General features: G+C 46.7%; 1 protein-coding gene across 2 annotated transcripts in view; it reads right to left on the bottom strand.

Moving 5' to 3' along the window:
- MLLT1 (MLLT1 super elongation complex subunit) overlaps positions 1–27,834 on the bottom strand; it is a 32,286-nt gene extending 4,452 nt beyond the window's left edge. The window contains exons 1-11 of one of the 2 annotated variants that reach the window (XM_015651890.2): positions 27,683–27,834; positions 23,944–24,124; positions 21,037–21,119; positions 12,160–12,303; positions 10,522–10,647; positions 8,761–9,306; positions 3,999–4,095; positions 3,148–3,259; positions 1,893–1,992; positions 1,634–1,705; positions 260–331 (exon numbers count right to left, since the gene is read on the bottom strand). In XM_015651890.2, the coding sequence (XP_015507376.1) occupies positions 260–331; positions 1,634–1,705; positions 1,893–1,992; positions 3,148–3,259; positions 3,999–4,095; positions 8,761–9,306; positions 10,522–10,647; positions 12,160–12,303; positions 21,037–21,119; positions 23,944–24,124; positions 27,683–27,694 (1,545 nt within the window). In that variant the 5' untranslated portion in view covers positions 27,695–27,834. The remainder of the gene's footprint in view (positions 1–259; positions 332–1,633; positions 1,706–1,892; positions 1,993–3,147; positions 3,260–3,998; positions 4,096–8,760; positions 9,307–10,521; positions 10,648–12,159; positions 12,304–21,036; positions 21,120–23,943; positions 24,125–27,682) is intronic. The other variant, XM_015651891.2, reaches the window with a different exon arrangement.

The raw sequence follows: 27,834 nt of genomic DNA, 5'->3' as shown, positions 1-27,834 counted from the left end.
AGTCAGACCAAGCTGTCAGTCAGACCACGCTGTCAGTCAGACCAGGAGATCCCCACTTTGGGATTGCTGTGAGGATGGCAGAGGGAAGATGCCCACACCACACTCCTGTACCACTTCCAACAAAAACATTACATGCACAGCTGATTCTACTTTTTTCTCCATGTTTCTGCTTTCAAAGCAAAGCAGAGGCTCCGTGGAAGGGCCTGGCTGAGCCCCTGGACACCCAGATCCCCAGGGACAGCAGGGACGGGCTCTGTACCTGCTGGAGCACGTTGCGCTCCCGTAGTGCCATGAGCCGCCTGTGGAGCTCCACCAGCTCATCCGTGTAGGCCTGGAACACAAACAGGGACACGTGGAGAGTCTGAAGGTATTGCCAAAGGGACTTCCCCAGTGAGCATCAGAAGAACTTGAGGCCCTTCCAGGCATTTTCCCTGCTTTTTTACTGCCTCCTCCCCCTTCTCAAGTACAGGGAAATGAGGACTTCCCTTAAATACAAGTGCTCTAAAGGCCATTTTTTTTAATTTCATGACACCCACACCTGTAACCAGCTCCAAGGACTGGGCAGAACCTTTGAGGACATCAGTGGGGTGAAGTTCACCCTCAATGTGAGCTCCTCATTAATGGGTTCTCCCAATTAACTCCAAATTACCTGAAAACATCACGTGCACCAGTGAACAAAATCCCAGCAATCTGCTGAGCAATGATCTGCATTCAGGTAAGGAAAAATTCTCAGAGTGCACTGTATTCCCAGGCAGTTTTACCCATTCCACAACAGGAAACAAAGGATTGTTCACAGGCTCAACATGTTCATTATTCTTAGGTAAGAGTGATTTGTTTTATTCTTAATACTAGGCTTTTTCTTAATTTTAGTTTTTTTTAGGCAGCCAACAACAGGTCTGTATCAGCAAAACTGATTGACAGAATCAGTGAATCACAGAATGGACACTGCTCTGCCCTCCTTGGAGGCAAGGAAGGAGGGAATTTCATTGAACAAAGGTTCCAGCTAAACCTGCAAAGCAGAGCATCAAATAATCTTTAATTTATAAGATCAAAGCCAGATGAAACTGCCTTTGAGTGAAGTGCCCCAGCACTGCAGCAGTGACCAGGCCATTGGTTCAGACAAAGGGCAAACAAATACAACAATTTCAACATTTTGCCTGTGAACACCACCTGGGGCTCCAGCTATTTAATGTATGCAATTTCTGCAGTGCCACTCTCCAGAGTCTGTCCTTTCAACATCTGGTTTTTGTTAAACTCAAGCTTCTACCCTGCTGAGACAGAACAATGAACAGGCTGGGCTGATTCAGGTGGTTTTGTGCACAGTGAGGCCCAACCGCTCTGTGACGCTCAGCTCCTCAATCACAGAATCCTGGAATGGTTTGGCCTGGAAGGAGCTCAAAGTCCATCCAGTGCCACCCCTGCTATGGCAGGGACATCTTCCACTGTCCCAGGCTGCTCCAAGCCCTGTCCAGCCTGGCCTTGGGCACTGCCAGGGATCCAGGGGCCTGCCCACCCTCCCAGAGAACAATTCCTTCCCAATATCCCATCTATCCCTGCCCTCTGGCAGTGGAAGCCGTTCCCTGTGTCCTGGCACTCCAGGACATCATGAAAGATCCCTCTCCTCAGGACACACCTTGTCATACGTTCCCTTCTTCAGGATCTTCTCTGGCTTGTTACAAGACTCTGGGCTTTTCCTTCCAGATGCCTGAGAGGAAAAGAAACCAACAACAGGACCAAAATTAGCTCAGGAAACAGAGGAGCATCACAGCAGAGCGGAGGAATCACCTGTCTGCTGAGGACAGGAATGGGGAAAATTTGGTGGAAGTGAGAATTTCCAAGGCAGGGAGCAGGGGAGGTGGGAAGCAGAGCTGTGGGAAGGTGGGATTTCATACCTTGTTGTTTGCTGGGGGCAGCTTCTGCCCAGGAGGCGGCTCCCGGCTGGGCGGGCACGAGTCAGCGCTGTTGTCACTGTCACTGTCACTGAGGCTCAGTCTGAAAAACCACCAGCACAGAATGAGCATCACCAGCAGCAGAAAACTCATCAGCTGCCAGCTGAGCCACCCAGAGCTGAGAGAAATTCTCTTCTATATCACAGACTACTGCATTGGCTGGGAGAATGGGCTGCTGGAGATTCCAAGAATCCCTTTTTCCCCAGCTGATGTCACCTTGCATTCCCAGAGCAGGGAATTTTAGGTGACACATTACAGGGAGCAGTTCAGCTCTGGCATACACAAGTCCCCTAGAACAACAAAGCACCACTTCATTTCACAAACAGCAGCTGCTTCAGGAATTCCTCCCAGTGCTACAAAGTACCTGCATGAGAGGCTCACTGACACCTCCACAGGCAAAAAATGCATTTAGTGTTGCTGCTGGTGTAACCTCTAACATTTCCTATTTATTCTCATTCTCCTTTGGCCCTACAGCTATGGCAGGTATCTACCTCTGGTGAACTAAACTGGTTGTCCCCTAAAGGTCTACAAAAATACCCATCAAAGTCTCTTTGTTATTGTTTCATTGATGATGACAAGTGCAATAATGGAAATTTGTTAGTTTTGGTAACCACCAGCAGCATTTCCAATGTGCAGCTGCTCTCTGGGCCAAGCATTCAGGTTCAAGTATTCACTGTGACTCCAGGTTTGGGCTGTACAGCATTTCCTGAGGGAAGAAGGATGAAGTTCAACTCTTTCCAGGGAGCAGGAAACAGCTGTCACTGAGTCCAGAGGAGTGGAGCAGGGTGGGCAGAGAGTGACTCCTGAGCCCTGTCAGTCCCAGACAGCCAGAGCAGCACACTCTGCCTGTCCCAGGCATCCCTAATCTCTGCAGACTGTCCCACTCCAGCAGCTCTGCAGAGATCTGAGGGTCACAATTAGGTGACTGTTTGAAGGGGCTCAGTCACCAACACCTGCCAGCTCAGCTCCTCCCACAGTGCCTTCCCCTCTTTGTGCTCTTCAGCCAAGCCTGTTGTCACCAGCTCTGTGTCCCCATCCTGTGCTGAGTGACCCAACACTCTGCCCCTCCTTCCCTCCCACACAGAGCCCTGGCCCTTTGATTGCTCCCTCCAAATGGAGAGCACCCTAAAATCCCAAGTGCAGAGGCCAAAGAGCCACCCAAACACCCACACCAGTTCTGCTCTGGATTTGTTACCACCTGGAATCCCGGCTGACGGGGTTTGCTTTGACTGCTGCCTCCTCTCCTGAGGAGCTGTCGTCATCATCCGACTCCTCCGACTGCAGATCCTCCACCATGGAGCGCAGGGGCCCTGGGGCAGATGGGAGAAGGGAATTCAGCACCAGGACACAACCAGCACATCTCCACCCAACCCCAGCACCTGAGACACGCCCTGACTCCCAGGGAGATGTGACTGGGAAAGGACACCCTGTCCCAGGCTCAGAGCTAAAGCAGAGCTGAAAATCTGCTTTACAAACTTTACAACTCCCTCCCCCCCATCCCAAATCCTCCCTTCCCAAATGAGAACAAAAGGACACATTTTTCATGCGTGTGGGGCTGATTTAAATGTCACTGGAGACAGGAGCAGCACAGCATTTGCTGCATTTGGAACATTTACTGTTGTCAGTTTCCCTCTCTGTGTTATCTGTGGAGGGATCTGAGAAAGGAGCTGTTACACTCCGGCAAAGTGATGAATGGCACATTTATAATTTTTAATAAAACATATATGAGGTTGGAGGAGAACTGTTCTGGTGATTCTACAGATCAGGCAGCAGCAACACATTTATAAACTGAGGCAGAAACCAAAGCCAAAAGGGAAAGAACCAAGTCCAGAGGGATTCCCTACTCATAAATTAGCTGCCAAGAGAAGAAAAATACTTGTTCATGACTTTATAACATTATTTCCTTTTCTTGCTGAGGCATCACAGCTCCAACATATGGCTGCATGCAAGAAACTGTATTATTATAGTGCTGGAAAAGCAAATTTAATTCTCCTGAGCCTTTTAAGGTTACACAAGGAAGGTTTTAACAAACTATTTCTTGCAACACACCTTGACTGTGGTTCTGAGATGGCTCGAAATCAGAGTCAGAGCTGGAGTCGGAGCTGGAGCTGGAGTTGGAAGGGCTGGACTGGACAGACTTAACCCCCCATAAAAGGGAAACAAAAGAAAAAGAATCTTAATCTTTCTAATCCAGAAAACCAGAGCACAAAGCACTGTGAGGCAGGAGCATCTGAGCACTCTACAGCATCACCCATCATTGAATACAGTTCTTAGGGCTATGGGAAGAAACAAAATGTGAGGTGAATAAAACCAGATTTTATGGAAGTCTGGGAGGATATAGCTCAGCACTCCTAGGAGCAACATCAAGGACTCCCATCAAACCCCTTCACACCACGAGGTTCAAGCCCCTCAAATGATGATACAGAGCATCTGAAAAACATTGAAATGACAGCCCTTACTTTGAAGTGTGACAGATGACCACTGCAGAACCCAAAACTACCCAAACCCTATTAAAAAGTGTATTTATTGTACCCACCAAGGTTCCCTTGAACCTCAGACTATGGAATCAGAGGCATGGAGTGGTTTGGGTTGGAAAAGACCATAAAGATTATTTAATCCAAACCACTGTCCCAGACTGCTCCAAGTCCCATCCAACCTGGCCTTGGACACTTCCAGGGATCCAGCGGCAGCCACAGCTGCTCTGGGAATTGTGCCAAGGCCTCCCCACCTTGCCAGGGAACAATTCCTTCCCAATATCCCATTTTTCCCTGCCCTCTGGCAGTGGGAAGCCATTCCCTGTGTCCTGTCTCTCCATCCCTTAGAAACAGTTTATCTTTCCTGCAGGCTCCTTCAGGCACTGCAAGGCCACAATGAGGTCACCCCAACTCTTCTCCAATGACCAATCCCAGTTCTCTACTCCTTTCCTCACAGACATGGGGATGGCTATCCCAACTAGCTCACATGACTCCAAAATTAATTCTAAATTATTATTATATCCTAAACCCAGTTGTTTCTGCACCAGTTTGAGTGATCCACTGTACTGGCTCCACTTCACTGTGAAAACATAACAGAGACCAACTCAGCCCTTGTGACCCCAACTCCTGGCTCAGCACTTGGCAGAAATAGCAGGAGTATCCTGTGCAGTAAGAGTGAGTGAAGAGTAAATGAACTACTGGTAACAGCAGCATCCAGGAAGGAAATTTGGGTGAGATTGGGAGGTTTTAATCGTAAATGCGATACTGATTGCAATCACCTGCAATAGCCTTGGGAACCGCCAGAGGGCAGAAGAGGCCAGAGCAACCCCCTCTGCCCCCAAACAGCTCCTAAAATCCCCTTACAATGGGTTTCCTTTGGTACTCAGGCGGATTCTAGTTTAAAGATTCTCAAAGTACTGGAATATCTTGCCTTTTTAAATGTAATTGCCTGGGAATCGACATTTCCGTTTCACTGTTTCATTCCTAGGAATCCACTTAGTACTACTGCTGCCAAATCCTGATGCTGGAAGAATTACACATACCCCATTGATGATGAATAATTTGACACAGGAAGGGTTAATACTATAAAAACCTTGAGACAGGCACAGAGAGGCACACTGGCAGCTTCAGCAACTGGTAAGTGAAAGTGGCAGCAGAATTTTTCCTCCAAGATTGCCCTTCTTTGTAATTCCTCACAGAATCCCTCCTGCCTGTGCCCCATCCCCACCTTGTCCCCAGCCCAGAGCATCGAGTGCCACATCCAGGCCTTCCTCAGACACCTTCAGGGATGGGCACTCCAAACCTCCCTGGGCAGCTCCTTTTGATTCCTGACCAACCTTTCCATGCAGGAATTCTTCCTGGTGTCCAACCTGAGGCTCCCCTGAGGCCGTTCCCTCTCCTCCTGTCCCTGTTCCCTGGGAGCAGAGCCCGACCCCCCCGGCTGTCCCCTCCTGGCAGGGACTTGTGCAGAGCCAGAAGGGCCCCCTGAGCCTCCTTTTCTCCAGGCTGAGCCCCTTTCCAGCTCCCTCAGCCCCTCCTGGGGCTCCAGACCATTCCCTGCTCCATTCCCTCCTCTGGACATGCTCCAGCCCCTCAAGGTCCTTCTTGCCCTGAGGGGTCCAGAACTGGACACAGCACTTGAGGTGTGGCCTCAGCAGTGCCCAGCACAGAGGGACAATCCCTGCCTTGGTCCTGCTGGCCACACCATCACCCAGGTATTGGCAAGAGTTTCGTTATTTCACTGTAAGAAGGGGGAAAATATCTCAAAAACGGTATTACAACCCTTGGGAAGGGCTCAGGAGCAAAGGAGAATAATTTAACAATTCCAGTATCAGGTCTATTGGCACACTGCAGCAGCCCTTGAGGTTTAGGGAAATTCCAGCATAGAAGTGGAGAGCAGAGAGAACAGATTGTGCAGAACAGCTGTGGCTGCCCCTGGATCCCTGGAAATGTCCAAGGCCAGGCTGGACGGGGCTTGGAGCAGCCTGGGATGGTGGAAAGTGTCCCTGCCATGGCAGGGGTGGAACTGAATGATATTTAAGGTCCCTTCCAACCCAAACCATTGTTGGATTTTATGAATATTTTCAAGGTAATGGAGCACAGCTCCTACATCTGACCCACAGCTCCAATGCTACATCCCTCATTCCTGGTGATCTGCAGGTGTTCCCTTATGATGACTTAAGAGGAGCTAAGCAGCAGTTGTTGGAGATAACCCATCTCTCCTTTTGCCATTACCACCACCAGCTCTTTGAGCCAGAGGAGGATGCAGACGGACACGCTCCGTGTGCTCACTGACTGTCACTGGGATGAGACCAAAGCAACACTGACAATGGCAAAAAGCAACTCTGCCTCCCATCCCTGCCTCTCCCTTTTGTCAGCACTGAGCCAGCCAAGCATGAGGCCAGTTCAGGGAACTGGACTTGATGGGGGAAGGAAAGAAAAAAAAAGCCAAGTAATTTCCAGCAGGAGCTGAAATAGCAGGAGAAACTCCTTCATCCCTCTGCAGAATCCCCCTCTGAGCTCCCAGGCCAGGAGCACAAATGGGAACAGGGCTGCTCCTCCCCACAGCAGCCTGCAAAGATGTCAGCAGGGAGCCACCGTGGAGCTGCAGCCCCTGAGCTGTTGCACAATCCCTGGCTGCAGCAGCAGAGCTGATTTAAGAGTTTCCGGGCCCTGGTCCACCTCCAGCTGCTCCCTCACTTTAGTGATGTGGCTCCCACACGGCTCCACACGGAGCTGTGCCAGGAGAAACCTGGAGCAGCAACCAGCAGTGCTGGGAGCAGGGAGATTCACCCTGGGGTGCACAAGGACTCCAGAGGCCGGGTGCTGCTGTGCCCTGGGGCTCAGGTTCCACAGGAACCTCAGCTGCTGTGAGGGGCAGCTGCCACCGCTCCCTGTCTGTCACTGAGTGTCCCCAGATCCTCTGTCCAGCACCCAGCAGGAGCTGGGGCAGTGAGGACCCTGGGCAGGACAGGCTGCAGCAGATGCTGAGCCCCACTGGCACAGGCTGTGGTTCCAGCACCATCAGCTCACACTGCTGGGACCAAGAGGGGCTGGGGACACCCCAGGATCAGCACAGTCCCAGTCCCAAGGAGAGCTGTGTGCCTGCAACTGAAATGTGGGGCTTGCTGAGCACTGCTGAACTTTGGGTAGAAGGCTAAAAGGGGAGAGGAACTGCCTCTTCTTAATGCCCAGTGTGCACATTTAATCCATCTGGGAAATAGTCACAAAATCCCAGCATGGTTTGGGTAGGAAGGGACCCTAAAGCTCATCTTGTGCCACCTCCTGCCATGGGCAGGGACACCTGCCACTATCCCAGGCTGCTCCAAGCCCTGTCCAGCCTGGTCTCAGACACTTCCAGGGATGTGACTTTCCTGCACTATGGAATTAACACTTGCCCAATAAACTCTTCTATTGGGAATCCTGCAGAAAGAAACCCTTCCCAACAAACACATCAATACTTGTTGTATCACAGCGCTGATTAATTCATAATACAAACTGTCCCTAGAAAATTCATCTTAATAAAATAAACCTTTTTCTTAAAGTGGTCAGCAGGAACCACTTCCAGAATTCCCATGACATTATCCTGTGACCCCTATTACAAGATATATGGTTTCTCTATAACAAATATACAAGTGAAAAGTAGGAAGAGTTTGGATTTGTCTGTCCCTTCCTGCATTTTATTTTGCCTTCTTTTAGAAAACATTTTTTAAAAAACAGAGGATGAGGAATGTTCTCAGTTGTAAAATGGAAAAAATATTTAGACAGCTTTTAAAAATAGTAGTACAAGAACATAATTTGTTTTATGTTTCACAACACAACTTATTTAGATTTAGAGGCATGTGGTTGTATTTTGAGCTTCAGCCAATGGCACATTTCTTAGAGGCCATGGCAGGAAGAGGGGCTTTATTTACATTTTAAAATTTAATACTGGGTTTTTTCATTACTGAGATGATTTCCTTCTTTTCTGAAATAAGATCACCCTCTAAAACACTGCTATCACGAGCAGGCAGAAAGTGTCTCTGTATCTCTGGTAGTTCTGTAGATGTCACTGCAAGGGATGAATGAGGGAGCATAACCTTAAACTCTGACTTCTAGGTAACTGCCTGCAGATAAATCTCAATAAAAGTTTGTAGCTGAAACAGGAGCTAAACCACAGAGGAGGAACATTTAATATTGACTGGAGTTTCAAATAATTTTATTGGAGATGCAACCCAGCCTAAACATTTACCAATCTGCTGCTTTATCTTCTCTGAGAGATTATTTTTAACATCTTTTTCAGGCAGGGATTTAACATTATCCTTTCAAATTCTGGTAAAGAATAAATCCCTACTCACCTCTGACTTGAAAGAAGTTTCATCCTCTGAGTTTGACTCCTCCATTTCCACGGGCTTTTTGATTTCCTTGGCCTCACTCTCAGATTTTACCTTTTCCACTTTGGCATTCATCTTCTCCTTGGTTTGTTTCTTCTCTGGATATGAGGAAGACGAGGTTCTGGGAGATGTCCCCAGGATATTCTTCACCCCTTTGGAGCTACTCTTTTTTTGTTTTTTGGCACTAGGCTTTGGTGACTCCACGTTGGAGGGCCTCTTGCTGGAAGACTTTAGCTCCGGCTGTGGCCCCCCCTTTGGAGATGTGTTCTCCAGTTTGGTCTCCTTCACGGCCAGTTTTGGTTCCTTGAAAGCAGCTTTTGGAGGTGCCTTCTCCTCCTTAGGCAGTTTGTTCTCAGTTGGTTTTCTGGAGGAGTCCTTCAAAGGCTTGTTCTGTTCTCTCTCAAGGTCTTTGGAGGAGTTTTTGCTCTCAGAGTCTTTCCTGGGCCTTTCCCTGTGCTCCTTGGTTACTTTATGTGGCTTGGATGCTTTGCTACTTTCCTTGTTTGCATCCTAAAATTCAGCAACAGAAACAAGCAAGCTGGGTATGAAACTGCAGCTCTGCACAGAATGATAAAACACATCCTCATAAATCACATGGCAGCGATTGTTCTGTGCAGAAATCCACCCCCACCTGCCCAGGTAAACATCCACACCTCCCTCAAGCTGCTGCACACAAGCTAGCAGTGCTCACTTCAACATTTAGGAAAGGATAAAACATGTTCTGCACCTTTCCAGGGCCTGTCAAAGGTCTAGAAGCATCTACAGATGTTTAATTCAGGTTTAACCTGACTGCAAACACAGATGCACCTCTCAGGGCACCCTGGAGGAAGGGAAGCGGGAGAATGTTGTCTCTTTAGCAACTGGCAATTTTCACCAGAGCTCATCTCAGAGCCATTTATTTCTCTGCTGTGTTTTCCAGGGCTTAATTCCCGACCAAAATTAAATCAGCCACTAACAGGTAAGTCATCTTCACTCTGTTTCATAACATCAGAAGGCATAACTGAAGTGCCAAAGTATTTAGAGCCCTGAAAAACATAGCTATCAGAATTGAATTACACTGGAAAATGAATTGCTGTTAATACCTGTGACTGTTCAGGCTGATAAAGTGCATGTAATCTACTCCAAAACACATTGCTTGGGGATTGTTTCTCCCATGTAGGATTATACAAAAATAGCTTCAGTACATAAGGGAAAAAAAGAAAAGACTTGGGGTTCTTTGGAAGTCTCAGGACCTGGCTACTGCTGGATGCAAACATCCAATCTGGAAAGCACCCGTTGCATCAAAGGAAGCGTACTTGGTGTTCTCTGTGCCCTGAGGAGAGGAAGGGCTGACTTTCCACCCAGTCTTCCTGCCAAGAGGTGCAGGGACTCAGCAGCTGGGCATGGCACACAGTGAGAGAGCCACAGAATCCATCCTCAGCATGGAGGGCACAACCAGAACAATCAGAGAGGATTTCATCTGCCTTTAAGGAAGATAAGATTCACTGAAAATTCCCAGTCTTGCACATTTAATTTTCTTTTCAAAACTTCCCTGGAGAGAAGTCTATCAGATCATAAAAAAACCTCCTAAAGGCTGGGAAGTTCCAGACCATTAACTACTGAACTGCAGAGTACAAGGAGGTTCAGAATTAGCAGCAGCCAGGAACAGCTGCTGAACAAGCTCTCAGCAGCCTGGCCTGAAAGACTCCCTCACCTCGGGCTGACCCAAACGTGTGCTGCACTGACCTTTGACCCATGGGAGGGTTTGGTCTTCTTGGGATCAGAGAAGGCAGAGAGAGGTATCGTGGGCAGCATCGGATAATCGGGACTTGGCCTTGAAACAGTCTCTGCTCCTTCTGGCATCACCATTACCTGGGAATAAAGAGGAGGGAAATTATGTCTGCACAAAGTCTCATGGACTATTAACTATTAACACATGATTATGTTAAGCCACTTGCTCAATTAACACACTATTATTCATCTTTTCAATGTTTTTTTCCTCGCCTGCTTAAAGGCCATAAAAAGATATCATCTATGGAATGCTCAGTTTCAAGGCAACTCCTCAAATACAGAGTATTAAACCCACAAAAACTGAAAGGCAGCAATGCAATATCGAGTGTCTTTCCCAAAGGGAATGCCAATATTGTGAGCACAGGCAGGCAATAAAGCTCTGGACAAGAACTGTGTGTTCTGCTGCAAATGCTCTTCCCCTGAAAAAGGGTAGGGAGATAAATCTGGAAGGAATGAGCAAGACTTCCTTGGTTTAAGAGAAGCTGAATTCACTCTTTCAGGGAAAAAAAGAAAAAAACAGGGCTTTTCCCTTCACAAAATCTTAACACCAAGCACTGAGCTCCATGGAACAATTCCCTTCTTACCTTCCCTACATTGCCAGGATAATTCTGTGGAAAACTGCCACCAGAGAAAGGGCATCAAAAGTGATTAACAGCAGAAACACCTCAGTACACAAGGACTAAAATACCATACTGTGAAAATCCTAGAGAGCAGACATATTCCAGCCATCCTAGGGCAGAAATGAGCACCTTCCTCTCTCTGCCCAGTACAGGAAAGCACTGGCACACCGAGGAACAGGAATCATGGAGTGATTTGGATTGGAAGGGGCATTAAAGCTCAACTTATTTCACACCCTCCCATGGACAGGGAACACCTCCCATTATCCCAGGTTGCTCCAAGCCCTGTCCAACCAGGCTTTGACATCCTGTGGCTCATTAAAAATTTCTTGCACTTTATGGCTTGGAGTGATTTGTCCAGATCCTGCAGTTATTTGAGGATTATCCTTTAGTTTATCACCATTCATTACCTTCCCAGATGGAAGGGTTCAGCTACTGAAGCAACCCATACTTCACTGGGTTTTCTAGAGAATATCACACAACTGTTTTCACTCTAGATTGTCCAAATTTCATTAATTTTTTTTATTATCTAAGCCACAAGTAGCTGATGGCAGATTTAGAGGTCATTTATTGACCAGAAAGAACTAAGTATTAAGCTAAAAAAAAAAAAAAATGGTTTGAAAGCCTCTCTGTTTCCTTGAGCTTTTCTGTACTGACCCAGCTCCTGGCACCAGGAAGGTCACAGGTAACTGCAGCTGCCTGGCTGCCTGCAACATCCAGAGCAGATCTCACCTTCCAGAGGAGTCTTCTGCTTTGATATTAATGCTCACATTTAAACTGACAAATGAAGAATCACCATCACACATCAACAATGAATTTGTTCTGCTGCAAATGCTTCAGCCCTATAACCACGAGTCAAAACTGGCTGGGTCATCTTTTAAATGAATGTTGAAAACTGCTTGAAGCCTGTTGGGCTTAAAGAAACCTCAGAGCAAAATGAGCCCACTCCTTTCAGGATCCCAAGCTGGGCACTTACCCCTCCAGCCCTGATGAGTTTGCGCCTGAATTCCTTGGTGGGGTTGTTGAAAGTCAGTTTCTCACAACGAAGGTGGTTCACAGGTGGGTTCCCCTCCAGATTTAGGAATAGGTCATATGTGAAACAAACCTTTTTAGGCTCCTCCTAAAAACAAGAAAGGCTTTGGGAAACTGGAAGAAGCTTGGCAAGCACAAGAAGTCTGGGGATCCAAACAGTCACTCCTGAAAATCCCAAATAAACCACCAAGTGTTGCATTCATGGAGTTTTTCACCATGAGATCAGAGAGCTGGAAATTAAACTATTTGTGCTTGAGGTTAACATTGTTCATTGGGAACTCAGGCATGAGGCTTCTCACTGCAAAGAAATGCATGGACACAGATTTTGACTGAAATTTGTCTGTTTATAAAGCTGTCCAAGTCTCCCCAGAAAAGCAGATTCACAAGCTTTATGCACTACAGTTTTCAGCAAAATTCAGATCCTATCTCCTTTGGGAAGCAACTCTAAGTATCAATATTAAGAAAAGCATAATCCTTTTTGAGAGGAGGAACAACTTCTGAACTCCCAGGATCTCTGCAGGCACCGAGAAAAGATTAAACGCAATGGGAAAAGGATGGCTTGGTTTGTAAAATCCTTTTCAATATGCATATTGCAGGGGCTGAATGGGAAGATATCCCAGGCTTTTGAACTTTCCAAGGGCACTTTCACCCAAGCAATCCGGAGTTTGTATGCGTGGTGGGGGGATCATCTGCGCCTCACTGCCTCTGTTCCACCTGCTGCGTTTGTAGCACAGAATGGAAGAAATCCCCCTCTTTTATACCTCCCCCAAAACTGCAAATACACTCCTTGTGTATTACAAATATCGACAGGACACTGCCTGGTGTTTCTTGCAGTTTGCATTTCCAGGCTGGAAATTCAAGAGAGATTCTGCTGGGAAGCCCGGCGAGGCCGGCAGTGCCCTGTGCATTTCCATGAATGCATCCCACGTGCCTCATTCCCTGCGCAGCACCGAGCAGCTGCACAGCAGTCTTTTCCAGAATTCCCATCCAGCAGCTCGATTTCCTGGTGCAGTGGCATTGTTGGATGGGAACAGGCGCTGCAGGCTCCCAGCCCCAGCCATTACATTTGCTGAAAATAGGTTGAAACGGCTTCAGACCACCCCAGCTCCTGCTGTTTGCTCCAGAGGCCTTTCCTTGGATAAACTACACCTCTAACAATGCAAAGGGTGGTAGCTACACCTGGTTTACATCAAAATCAGTACCCTGAGCTCGTCCAGGAGTAGAGGTCTTAGATCCTCAACCTCAAACAGGGGCAGGCATCAAGAGACACAGAGAAGTCTCAGATTAATGTGCTGCCAGTGCCAAGTCTTCAGACCCTCTTTTGGGGAAGTCCTGAAGAACCCACACACTACTGAAAGGAGTTAACTAAAACAGATAGATGGGAGGAAAAAGAAAAATCCTTGCAAAATACACTGCCCTGTCATTTGCCTGTTTTCCATGCCCGTTCTCATTAACGGAATCATTAGTGAGCTCTGCGTGTGCGCTCACTGCAGTTCAAACAGCAGCTGCACAGGGTCCCTCAAAGCCTAATAAACTGAAATGAAGGATGAATAGAAATCCAAATGTGGCCTAATAATGGCTTCTAAAATGCTTTCCCTGGTTTACAACAGAGTAAATAATCTTGGCTCTATCAGCAAGCGCAGCCTTTGGTCAGGACATGTTTTGCCATCCCATTACCAGCTCTGCTTTGTCATTTGCCCATTTGCTTTCCGAGCAGGAGAGAGGCAGCAGATCCCTTTTCCTCTCACCTTGAGTATCCCATTTTTTGGTGCTCTTTTTACAAGCACCAAAATATTTATCATGTGTCTGTTGAATTTTTCTAGAATTAAGGCAGGTTTTTAATGGGATATTCCTCCAGCTCAGAGATCACAACTGCCCTGGGAATGAGCCCCAGCAAAGTGCCCTGATCATTAAAATCTCCTTTGTATCCCCCAGGCCATAAGGAGCCCCCCACCCCCCCCTCAGTGAATAGTTGAGATTACAGCACTCCTAAAAGAACCACCACAAAAGTCTCAAAGCAAAAAGCTGCAAATAAACATTCTTTCCTTTACTGCCCTCACTACCCAGCTAATGATTACAGCTCAGGCCACTCCAAAGCTTAATCCATCCGGTCCTCCCTAAAAGGTTCTTCCCCCCCCAGACAACCATCAAGGGGAAGAAAGGGGGGAGAAACCCGAGGAAAATCTCTCTCAATTGACCCAGACCTACCCATCCTCTAACTTTAAATGGAAAGCCAGGCTGAGTCCACAGTGCCACACTTCAAAGCCTTTCTCAATAACATGTTGGGATCCACACATCCTGCTGCTGGGAGCTGCAGCCCACAGTAGGTTCTTTGTCACCCTACAAACTTTGGTCCAGACAATCCTACAAATCCTTCATGTATTCCTGCTTCAGCAGCAACTACACACACAAGCCAAGCTTTGCTCTTAGATAATTCCATCTTCTGATATTCCTTGAAGTCAATCAGAAAAACCTACAAGGGAAGACATTTTGCTGCTCCCAAGACTATAAGCTTCTCTAAACGGCCCTACATGCAAGAAAAGTTTTAAAAAGGGTGCATCATGTCCATTTCTAACTGATAGATATGAATTGTTCAGATTCAAATTCAGTGGTGCATTTGGCCACGAAATGGTTAAGCTGGTGCAGGGATGTCTCAGCAACGCACTTCAGAACCTCACTTTGCATCTGCCCCTTAAATCCCAGGATGCCAGAGAAGTAAACTACAAGTGAACACCACAAAGCCAGGGGTTTTATTTGCAGCTGCTGTAAACTTCCCTTCATCCAGTGAATCCCCCTATTCCACCTCCAATCTCCTGAGCTGGGTACATTAGGTTTTATTTTTACTGCTTCCTGTCTGCACTGCCTGCCACTGAGCTGTTACGAGCTCTGAAGCTGCTTTATTTTTCCTTTGAGTTCTGAAGTAATGGGTTAAAGTTCTTTTGGCACTTTTCATAAGAGGAGGAATTTTTTAAAGTCTTTTGTTAAAATTTCCTTGTCTTGTTTTTAAGGCAGGGTGTGCCCTTTGCCACTTAACACAAATCAAAAGAATTTCACTGGTAGCGTGCGCATAAAGCTCATAAATCACTTTTAGAAAGCCATAAAACAAAATTATCTACAAAAATCTAGCACACCAAGGAAGCAGGCTCATGGTTATTCAATAACTATAACATCTAACACCACTTCCCTTTTGCCATAGATCCAGCCTGACAGAGGCATTTATCCAGAACAGTCTGGAGAAATGAAACCCCTTCCCAGGCTGGTACAACCCGTCTGACTGGTCCTGGAGCAGCTTCCAGACAGGGCACTGGAAATTGGAATAGCCCAATATTCAGATTTTGAAATAATCAGCTTTATGTTCCACTCAGGAATCCATGAACCACCCTTATCTTTTGGGAGATTCTCCAGGGTTAAACATTTAGGAGTTTCCTCCTTCAGATGTTTATTACTTTGTTTGAAAATTAGGTTTTCCTAATGTATTTTTATTATATATACACAAATATATATATATATATATATATAAATAAATATAAAAAGAGTAAAATGAATATATTAATATAATGTAGATTAGTGTAAATACATCTCTTTATCTATTCACTACTCCAAGACAAACACTTAATAATCTACTAACTCTTACAAATACATGATGTGAAGCTGGCATGGCTGATAAAGCTTCTGTCTTTGCAAATGCAGCCTTGCCACAGATGCCATGCACATATACATATATAAGTATTTTCATCACCTGGAGGTGTCTATGGATGTGTCACACTGAATGGCCACTCAAACACACACAGCCCAGGGGTTCTGGCCCTCCTCAGATTAAAAAAAATGGATAAATTGATAATCCATCCTAATTTCTGACAGAAAAGTGTAAAAGCAAAGATTCCTTAGTCAGCAGCAGCAGGACAAAAGGAATTGCTGCAGGTTTGGGAAGGAACATTGCACAGATCTAAAACATTTCCCTCAAAGGGCAGACAAAAGGACAAGTTTCACTCCTCCTTCCCCAGCTTTCAGCAACCCTGAGTAAACTCCAACAGGTTAAAGCTCTCCTCAAACCTCTGCACATCCTGCCCCAAATGGCAATTTCAGTAAAATCAAATGTCTCATGCAAACACAGGCTCTTCAACCTTCCTGAGGAATATTTCCCTGGCCAACACTTGCCCCAGCTTTCCCCAGGCCAATCCCTTCCTGATGGCACAGTCCTGACACCAGTTGTAGCTGATCCTGTTTCACCTCCCCTGCCATATGTGCAGCCCACCTACAATGTCTCCATTGAGTTCCTACTCTGATACACAACTAATTTTCCCCTTTTCCAATACTTCTCTATTTGTTTTCTATATCACCTCTACAAAGGTTGCAGAAGGGGTAAAATATGCATATTTTTCTTTTGAACCTCACTGGAAAAATCAAATGAATTTCTTTGCTTTCTTTGCTTATCTCCTTCTCACTAATAGGAAAAGCCCAAGTTCCATGTATCCATTATGTAAATCCTGGAAGGCTTTTATCTCTAGCACTAAAATTAGGAGGTAGCATCTTTAAAGAGACTTTAATACAACATCTTATCCATGTTGCATTAATATCATCTGCCTTATATCAGAATAACATGAAAATCTACTAGACCTTTAGCTTTGTGGGGAGGATTGATCTAATTTGATTAGGATGCAAAAAATGTCACAGGGAATGAATACCAAAGCCAGACCTGTATTACAGCCTCCAGATTACAACATGTACCACTAGAAGAGATTTATTTGGAGACAACAATGAAAAAAAGCCTCCAGACTGTTGAAATTGAGGGGGAGAGGGAAGGGGAAGAGCAGGAGAAAAACAGCAACGCATTTGTTGTACGCGGTTTGTATCGATTCAAGCACCAGAAGCCACTCACAGCAGCCCTCGTTACAGGAACACAAAGGATTTCAAAACAAAAATAGCACACTAACATTTCCAGTCCAAATGATCTGCTGTCATTAGCCAACTCGACTTTCAAAAGCTTTATCAATCAACCTGCTGAGCCCCTGCCATTTGTTTTTCAGGATCAGTTACAGCAGTAAAGGCTCTGCCAGTGTTAAAGGAGACCGCGAGTGCTGTGGCTGCTCAGAGCCTCCAACTGCCCAGGCTCACTGCAATATTCACAATTTATATTCTGCAATTCAAATACCAGCCCTGAGAAAGCACCTGCTCATGGAGGAGCTGGATTGCAGCACAGGAAGGACAAACACAGGCCAGCAATGTTCACAGAGGATAAGAACAGACTCTTACACCTTTTTCACACTCTGCTGACACTTCCCCATCTGACAAAAAGGCACCGAGAGCACCGAGTCTGCTGCTCCTAACACACAACAATGGTAACAAAAAGGGAGTCCTCCAAAACAAAGAGTCAATAGGCAATTTTATGCCAAGTTGCTTAAAAAAAACCCTGATCAAGTTCATTAAAACAGCTCTTAGCAAAGCTGTTCTTTCCCAGAGCACAGGTTGGTATTTCTTTAGCCAAAGCAAAGAGCACACAGCTCTGACAGCCAGGATTTGTCATCCCAGTAACAAATCAGAACAGGGAAAGGAAATGGCTAAGAAAGAAGGCTTAAACTGTGGAAAGAAAACCCATTTCAGCCAACCATGGCAAAGATCAATCTCCAAAGACTGGGCTCACTCCCTCTTTAAATCCTTTCTTTTCTCACCTTCACAAAGCTAAACATGCATCGATAAACAAATCCCAAAGCCTCTGCAAGTCTGGTTTCAGATGAGGACACACATCAACAAAAATGTGTCAGAATGTGAGGAACATACGCCACAAAAACACCCAGACCCTGCTCTGCTGCCCAGTCACCTTCAAAGAGCCTTTTCACCCCCATCCCGGGACCAATCCATAACATCTACTTGAAGACAATTACTCAGAGTCCTAAATGCTGTAATCAATTCACAATATCTGCTGCACACACACCAGCTGATCCCCACCAGTGTCAACAGGTTTACACAGATCAGAGTGAGAACAAGATCTTAAAGTAATGAAGACTTCGTTTGGTGTTTTAACACAATCTTCTTTAATTCAGGAGAACACAGCCTGTATCCTAAACCTTTGCCATTCCCCCTCCTCCTCCTCTTTCCCTATCTTTTTAATTTTTACTATATCCCAGACTTTGCATTCCTGTCTTTGTAGATGTATTTACCTCTTACATTTCCTTCAACTGCACTTACTGAAAATGATCAATGCTCTTAAAATTCCCAGATGGCATCATCACAGGGCAGCAGTGGACAGAGGAGCCCAACTCTTCACACAGAATCCTGGAATGTCCTGAGCTGGGAGGGACCCCCAGGGATGATCAGCGCAGCCCCTGGCCCTGCCCAGACCCCCCAACAAGCCCACCCTGAGCATCCCTGAGAGCGCTGTCCAAACGCTCCTGGAGCTCTGGCAGCCTTGGGGCCGGGCCCATTCCCTGGGGAGCCTGGGCAGTGCCAGCAGCCTCGGGGGGAAGAACCTTGCCCTGAGATCCATCCCAAGCCCTGGCACAGCTCCAGCCCTTCCTGAGCTCCTGTCCCTGCTCACCCCCTCAGCAGCAGCTTCTGAGCTCCCTGCAATCCTGAGTTCATGGCTGAATCTGAAAACACATCTTTGTTCCAATGATATGCTGGAAGATGGAACCTTTTCCACCTTTTCTCTCAACCACCCCTTGCCCCAATTAAATAATGAGAAGTGCTGCCTGAAACTCCTTAATTAGCAATTTGTTAATCAGCTTAAAAACGGAAAAGAACTTCTCCAGAAAACATGCAGCTAAAAAAAAGGGCAAAAATGAGTGTTTTGAAGATCTGTAGCTTTGAAAACAAGTCTGCAACTCAACCTGTTCTCCTATTTATTTGTCATGTTTCTGAAGACCAAAATGTCAGAAACAAAGAGCCTTCTCCTAAATTAACAGCTCCTTCCATTGTTTCCAGGGAGAACAGAGCCCACCTATTTCCCTTATTTATAAAAGCCACCTCTCTGCTCAGTGCTGGGGAACAACTCTGCAGTCACGTGCGTGGAGGAACAATGAGGAGTGATGACCCCGGTGGGTGTGAAAGCAAGTTCTAGTCAGAAAAGCTGCCAGCTCCATATTCCATGAGGAACATGGGAATATGAGGGACAGAGGGAAAAGAAAACATAGGAATGCAGATGGCATTCACAGCAAACGTGAGCACCTACAAAAAGACAGAGAAATGAGGGAGATCTGAGCATTTGTGAAAGAAATCATTGGAGAACTGCAGGGAAAAGGGAAGAGTGGGGAACAGCTGGATGAAGAAAGGAAGGGAAAATAAAATGAAAGGGTAGAACTAAAACACAGTTCACCCCTCCCAGGTATTAGAGGTTTCACTTTTAAGGAATCAGCCTGGAGAAGTTCACATTTTTTGGTCAAGAGTGTAAAGGATTTTGAACCTGACTTAAGCCAATATTTAGTGCAGATGGAGAATTTTCTGATTCCCATCTAAAACCTCAGGAAAGCCACCAGAAGTAGAACTACTTTCAAGCTTTTGAGGTGTTTTTGTTGCACTCAAGAAGTAGTTTTCAGTCTTTGCCAAAAAGCTGCTTGTATCAACAACGTTCACCCCTCAGTCCCTGCCTGCCATTCTTCTTCCCAGCCTTTTGGCTTACCCTACCCACCCAAAAAACAACTTGTGGGCAAAACATTCCCAGGCTTAGGAGGGCACTCTGTCTTCTGTGGCTCAGCCCCATTATCTGGCTTATTCCTCCAGCCCATAAAGTGGGGTGAGAGCAATGTGGTAGGCCAAGAACCCAACCCAAAATGCTGATTATTCACAAGTGACACTGCCAGGAGAGCATCCTGGGCTGGAGCAGCGACAGAAGAGAACAGCAGACAGATGTTTGTGGGAGGGACAGGGAAAGGAGGAAGAGAAGGTAAATAGAAGGAGGCTGTTACATGTGGTCTGCTGTCAACACACCTGGGGTAAGGACTGCTGCTCGGACAGCTGAGGGGGTGGGAGAGCACAGATTACAGGGATGTGGCCAAACATTTTTGCTTTAGTTTATCTCAGTTCCCTCTTAGGGATCATAAGCAAAACATTCGTTTTTATTTTATTATTTAAGCAGTAATCAAACCCAGAAACATCCATTATTCATGTTTAACAAAACAATTTAACTGAAACTGAGGTAATATGAACACAAATGCCCAATTCCCTGTTTTCATAACCTACAGCATGTGACCTCTGTGGTAGACTTAAAGCAAGCAGTAAATCCAAATTTTAACTTTCATATACCTGCTGGCAATGCATCTTAAGCCTTAAAATATTTAGTGTTTTCTTTCTGGAAGAGCACTGAGTTAGAACAAGGATATCTTTAACACAGCTCTAAATACTTGTGCTGTAAATGCAAATGTTTGTCTTGGGCCTCTGCAGATTTCATACCTATACAGTTAAATTTAATAAGCTTGCAAATTCAAAAGCAGATTTTTTAATATATTTACAATCAACACAGTGTTTACAAATATTTATAGTATCCGTGTTTTATGTTTATTTACTTTCACATGTACATAAAATACTTTAAATATAATAATATTGCTTTAATATCCTCCATGCTAAAGAAGCTACAAGTGTACAATCTCTGCTCAGGATCTCCATGACCATCCACTGTCCTGGTATCACCTTTCTATGCAATTCCATTTCTGCCAAAAGCTTTCTTTTGAAGTCTGGCAGGAGCTTCCAACTCCCAGTTAAATTCTATTTATTAGACTAATAAAAAACACACACATAAAACAGTCACATAATTTAGAGTCTTTCTGTCAGGCAGTTTCAGGCTCTGGCACAGCTCAAAACAATTAGAAGACCAGAAATCAGATTCTACCTTGTTTTTGAAGTGCACTTCAATGGGCATAATGAAGCCAGCGTAGCCAGACTCCTCCACCTTGTAGGGGGGCTCCTTGCACACTGAAAGAGAACAAATAAATGTGAACTTGGAATTCAGCACAACTTTATCCGAGCCAAAAAGGAGAACTGGGCCTCTGACAACTCAGGGCATAGTTAAAACACTGACCTTTGTGGAAAAACCCACACAGAATAAGATGGTGGCCACAGGCTTAGTTAAGAATACAAAATCTGCTCTTAGCTCCTCCCATGGAACGGAAACATAAAACACTGCAGGCCAGAGTCTCAGTGAGATCCTTCCCCTCCTGTGCACTGAGATACAATTACATTTCTGGGCAGTCCCACAACAATGCACACTGCCAGTTCCAAGTGCCTGGCAAGGAAAGGCCAAGACCCAAAAGGTTAAACAGCACAGAAAGGTAAACTTTACTTTGATGCCCATATTTCTGAATCAAAACACTACCATGCACAAGCAGGTGATTATTTTTTCCTTGAAACACTCCCCTGCACTCCTCAATGCTCATAGTTGGGTAACAGCCACACTCCAGGCTGCTGCTTCCCCCACAGCTGAACAAACCTGAAGGGCAGGTGAGCACTGCTATTTATTTCACACACAAGGAAACACGAGGAGGAAGGTGAACCAGTTTTCTGCTAAGGTCAGAGCTGCTTACTGCAGAAACAGCAATTAGAAAAGTTAATTGCTTCTCAGAAATTAATCTGCATGTCCCTGCCTCAGTTCCCCCTGTCCCGCTACCTGGTATGGGCTCATGCTCCTGAATCCTTCCTATGATCCATTCCAGGATATCCAATTTGAAGGATTCCAGGATCATTTCTTTGGCCATGATGTAGCAGCACACAGCAGCTGCCAGGAGAAACATGAGACCCACACAGATATTCTCCCTCTCAGGAACCGGATGCACTTGCATATAATTTATGCACTACAATATATGTAAATAAAGTCAATTAGGTAATTAGAGGAATTCAGTGCAAATCTTTTGAGTTTCTCTTAAGAATTCCAAGTAATTAATATGATTAGGAAACAGTACATCAAACCTAAAAGCACACAAATTATTTTCCTTTAATGTAGCTGTATTATCCCCACCCAGCTCTAAGCACTTCTACCATCATTAAGATGCTGGAAAGCAGCACTCCAAATGCAACTGAGAAAAAAGGGCATCACTAAAAATAACAAAAACCTCTAGACTTGCTTTAACTTGAATTTCATATAAGAACCCTGTCATTTAGAGGGAAAAATCCCAAACCAAAGAGCAGTGCCAATATGGCAGCAGGAATCTTAAGCCTATCTGCCAAGCAGCCTTTGTTCCTCTGCCACTCTATTCTGACAAATTCCAAGGGCTCCAAGAGCAATCTGCCAGCAGCACAAGCCCACCTTCAGCACCAGGATCTGCTCCAAGAGGGCACCATCTGAAGAAACCCTTCAAATAAACTCAGGAATAGGAGAGGCATTTGCCACAGCATTTGCCACAGTACAACCCAGACACACCCTGGCCAAAAGCATGCTGGCATTAGGAGCAAGCTCAAGGAAGCTTGGAAAACACAGGGATGGGGAAAAAAATACCCCAGTAAAGGCAGATGATACAGCTACTGACTGTGCAAATGCCATGGTTTTATACTGCCAGAGGGCAGAGATAGATGGGGTATTGGGAAGGAATTCCTCCCTGGGAGGGTGGGGAGGCCCTGGCACAGGGTGCCCAGAGCAGCTGTGGCTGCCCCTGGATCCCTGCAAGCGTCCAGCCTGCGGGGCTTGGAGCAGCTTGGGACAGTGGGTGGGGTCCCTGCCCATGGCAGAGGGTGGAATGGGATAGGCTTTAAGGGCCCTTCCAATCCAAACCATTCCAGGATTCTATGTACTATCCCAACACAGTTATTTGTAATAAATTAATTACACCAGAAGACAAGAACTGTAACCTACAGATTGCTTTCAGCTCAGTCCTGCACCTGCTTATCATACATCAGTTTTAGCAGATCAGCCTAAAGGAGGTATTACCAACATAGACCAGAGTCACGCCCTTGTTAATGCTGAGCTCCTCTCAGTTCCTTTCCACCGTGGACTCTCACAAATACCCAATGTCACAGGGTGTCCTAAGGCATCCTGAGTGTCCTGCTCCCAAAGCAGTATTCCCAAGAATGCACATTACAACAATTCTCATGGGCAGCTTGTATTTCCTAAAGCACTAATGCTGCAGTTTCAGTTACACAGTCCTACACAGATGTAACTGCACTGCCCCTGAGAAGGGCAATTCCTGCTCCTCAACCTCATGAGCTCCTGCTACCCCATGCCATGAATAAGGTTAATTTTGCTACAGAGTCAGAAAACAAAATCAGAAAATAACATTGCAACCCAACCACGATGACTGCACTGGGCTTGCAGGGGGAATGTACAGCAAAGACACCATCACCCCATGGCAGCATTCATTTCTGCTGGGTTAAGGCTATGTGAACAGGCACCCGAGACTAGAAATTGCAAGAATCTGCAAATCTCCATACCCATTACACATATGAGCCCGAGATTAGAGCGTCTCTCATGTGCTTCTAGCTTTTGCTGGCAAATTCTAACAAATCAAACCCATCTTTCCCACTGTGTAACATGAATTATTTTCTGCTGTCACATGTGTCTTGAGAACCTGCACACACTAATGCTTAAATAAGAGGAGAAAGCAGCTCACCTCCTGCCCTTTCAGCAAAGGAAGGTCCCATTCTCCCTGACCTTCCTCAAACACAGTGGGGAAAGGTTAAAGCTGGAGTGCACGCAATAGATATTTCGCTCCTCTTTAAGGAGATATTTCACAGAAAAGTGACAGTTCAACCCAACCTTGACTTGCAAAATGCTCTTTCATAGAGATAAACCACATCCAACCCCTCTGACCTCGCTTGGGTTTTGGGAAGCTCTCGTGCAGCCGGAAGACGACGCGCTCCACGAAGTGCTGGATGTCGCACTGCTCCGGGCCCCGCACGAACACCATCCAGTCATGGGTGAACCCTTCCGTGGTCGGCTTCTTGCGCAGCTGGGCCCGGTGCCCCAGCTCCAGCTTCACCTGCACCGTGCACTGCGTGGGGACAGAGGCAGGACCGTGAGCAGAGAGACACAAAACCGTGCTGGAAGGTGCTGGATCCACCCGGGAACACAACAGCCCCCATGTGGGGATCAGCCTCAGACTGCAAAACGCTGTTATCAACGGCAAAGCTGACACAAAAATAGCTCTCAGCACCATTTCATACCTATTTTCTTCCTAATATTAACATTGCAGAGAGAGCAGCTCTACAAGAGGGATCGGTTTCTCTGCCTCACTTATCAGTTAAATTGTCAGCAAAGTCCTAATTGAGGAATCTTTATTTCTAGAAAGTGTCAGAGACAGAACTCGATGTTCACAGCTTACAGAATTCACAGCACTGACAGAAAACTCATCTTGAAACAGGAAAAATCAGATCATGAATTGGTGGTTTACGATATTCTCTAGAATATATCACTCATCAGAAGAAAATTATGTTTCCTGTATGGTTCTAAATATATTTTATTATCTCGCTTTCAAAGACCAAGTTAACATATCTGCCTGTACAATGTCCAACACTAAACTGACCTAATTCTGATTTGCACTCCTGAATCCTACTCTGATCTCTGAGTAACAGGGAAGGTGTATCCCACATCTGGCTCAAAGCACAAAAATCCCATTAAATGCCTTAAAACCCAAATTAAATTAATGGTGAAAATCCACATAGTATTGCAGACTTCACAGCCAGAAGAAAGGAAATGAATTAAACAGATGTAACAGAAAAAAGGCAAATGGGATTCAAACACAAGATAAATCAAGGAAATCTTAGAGCCACATTTGTAGACAGGGAATAACACTCAAGGTACCCAACTTTTGTGCACATTTGTTACACAAACCAGAGCAGCAGCAGTGATTCCAAACTAAACCTACCAAAATCCAGCTCCAGCACCAGGAGGCTCAGAGAAAAAGGGGCTGGTTTTAGTCCCTACCCCATTCTTCACTTCAGGCTTGAAAAAAAGTGTCTTGCTCCTCCTAGCAAGTTCCAATTACCATTGGGAGAGGCAGCATTATTTGTCATTACCTATATTACATGTTGACCTGGAGCCAAACCAAGGGCATGTTAGACAATGAGCAGGGAAAGAGAAAGCTTCCTGAGCTCCAGACAAACGTTTAGGGAAAGTATCACCCTTATTTTCTCCCTGACAAACTGCAGCAAGGAATGTGATCACAATTAATGCTCTAAAAATATTTTGCATCTCCAACCCGAGATTTTTTTCCAGAGCATGGTGAATACTTGCTGAAAATGCACAAGTGTCTCCATCTCAGCCTTCTTGTCTTTGTAAAAAGCTCTCACAGGAGGTCTGCAGAGCACCAGGCATCAAAGCCTGACCTCCCAAATTGCAGTCCAGTTCCAATTTCAACCATAAGCCTTAACACAGTTTTTCAGGCAGTTTAAATCTTTACAGCAAAATACCTTCAGCCACCCAACACATCAATCCTAAGGCTCGGGGACAAACTCATCTCATTAATTCCTTCACCATTATTGCTACAGCACTTCTTTGGGATACCTTCCTCTGCAAGTTCTCTTGGCAGGCCATTTTTTCCTGTTCTTAAGGCTTATCTACAGCAGCTCCACCTCGCTCCTGCGCTAAGAACCAAGGCCCAGGGCCGGCTGTTCTTTCATGTCGCATTAAGGGCTGAGAAGAAAGGCAAGGTGTGCTTCTCTCCGAGCACAGCAATCCCTCCAACGCTGCAAAAGCATTATGTGGAGCCAGCCTGCCGAAATCCTGAGCTCACATTGGAGTGTGCCTGCAGGCCTGCTTTATCTGGGATGCTTCCCACAGTGTTCACATCCCCTGAGCCAGGCTGTGCCGCAGCCTCACGTTATCGATTCCATAATTACCCTTTAAATCCTGCTACTGTTGCCAGTTACTACCCCTCTCCTGAGAAGTGCAAATGACTGTCAGGCTACAAAATCTGCCTTTCCGAGTTGAAACGGCTGAGAAATTGGAGCTGAGAACCAGATGGGGCTGTGTGGAAGAGACCGAAATTAAACATAAAAGAGAACTGTTTAACTGAGAGTGAAAGTTGTACTTGCTGCACTCCTCACACCCTGCTCCAATTAACAATCGCTGTGAATTAAGCCAAAAGTTGAAACACATTTGAAAATAAGATCTCCCAACATAACCAGCATCCAAAGTTGCTCCACCGAAAATGGAGGGTTTTTCCCTTTTTTTTCCAAGCGTGTCTCTCAACAAAGGGAAATCAGGATCCTATTCAAACAATTTGTAATAATACAAAGGAGCCTGCTTTCAACTTCTCAATAAACATTCTGAAGGCTGCTCTGGTTTTTGTTTGATGTGCTAATTGCCTGAAAGCCATCAGCAGCTCCCATTCCCGCTCCTCCGGGTGATTATCCGGGATAGCGGGGCTCGTTCCCGAACCTCAGCCCGGGAGGTACCTGTTACCCGCTCCCCGCACACAAAAGGCTCCCCATCCACATCACCTCAGGTAAACTTCCCGCACGCATCCTGGAACCCCCCGGGCCGGCAGGGACTCTCCCGGTGGCATTAACCCTTCCCAGCGCGGCTCGGGGGGGGTCGCCCCGCCGGCACCTCCCTCCCCGGCAATAATCCCAGGCAGGAATTTGCGGGAAATGCTGCTCACACCCCCCGCCGCGGGCGAGGCTGCAGCGGCCGCCCACGGAGGGGAGAGGGCTGAAACCCCCCCAGACGGGTGTGGGGAGGTGCCCCCTCTCAATGGGATTGGGGAGGGGGTGTGACCCCCAAATGCGGGGTGGGAAGGAGGAGTCCCCATTAAACGAGGGGTGTGATGTGGTCCCCAAAATGGGATTGGGGAGATGATGTAGCCCCCCCCCCAAATGGGGTGTGGGGAGGAGGTGTGTCCCCCAAATGGGGGGTGGGGAGGAGGTACCCCCACAAATAGGATTGGGGAGATGTGTTCACGCAAAAGGTGCAGGAAGGAGGAGGTGTGCCTCCCAAATGGGATTAAGGAGATGTGTCCCCCAAAAAGGGAGTGAGGAAAAGGCGTGAACCATCCTCAAATGGGGGGGTGGGAAGGAGGTGTAACTCCCCAAATTGGATTGAGGGGATCTGCCACCCCCAAAAGGGTGTGAGAAGGAGATGTGCTCCCTAAATGGGGGTTGTAGGGAGGAGGTGTGTCCCCACAAAGAGGTGTGAGGAGGACGTGTGCCGCCTAGAAGGGACAGGAGAGGAGATGTGCCCCCGCAACAGGGTGTGGGAAGGAGGAGGTGTGCCCCCAAATGGGACTGACGAGGAGATGTGCTCCCCAAAAGCGAGATATGCCCCCCCCAGGTGGGATGGGGAGGAGGTGTGCCCATTAAAGGGTGTAGGGAGAACATGTATCCCCCCCAAATGAAGGGTACGGAGGAGGTGTGCCCCTCCCCAAAGAGCGTGTGACGAGGATATATACCCCCCCAAAGGGGGCGATGCCCCCCAGCCCCCCCTTCCCGACAGGGGCGCCCCCCCATTCAGGGCCCCTTTCCCGGGGCTCCCTCCCCTACATGCCCCCCTCTCTGAGGGGGGGCGGCACCGCCCCACCCCTCCGGCAGCGCGGCGCGGCCGCTCCCCTCACCTGATTGTCCATGGCTGGGCACAGCAGCGCCGCGGGCCCCGCTCGCTCGCTCCCGCCGCCGCGGCGGTTTCGCTGCCCGGTCGGCGGGGCGGGGGGGAGAGAATCTCTTCCCCTGCTCTGTCCACGAGCGAAGCCGCTCTGTCCGTCCCCCC

Source organism: Parus major, chromosome 28, assembly GCF_001522545.3.
Source record: "Parus major isolate Abel chromosome 28, Parus_major1.1, whole genome shotgun sequence".
Taxonomy (NCBI): Eukaryota; Metazoa; Chordata; class Aves; order Passeriformes; family Paridae; genus Parus; species Parus major.
The sequence above is the reverse complement of the archived record's forward strand: the minus strand, read 5'-3'. Positions and strand labels throughout refer to the sequence as shown.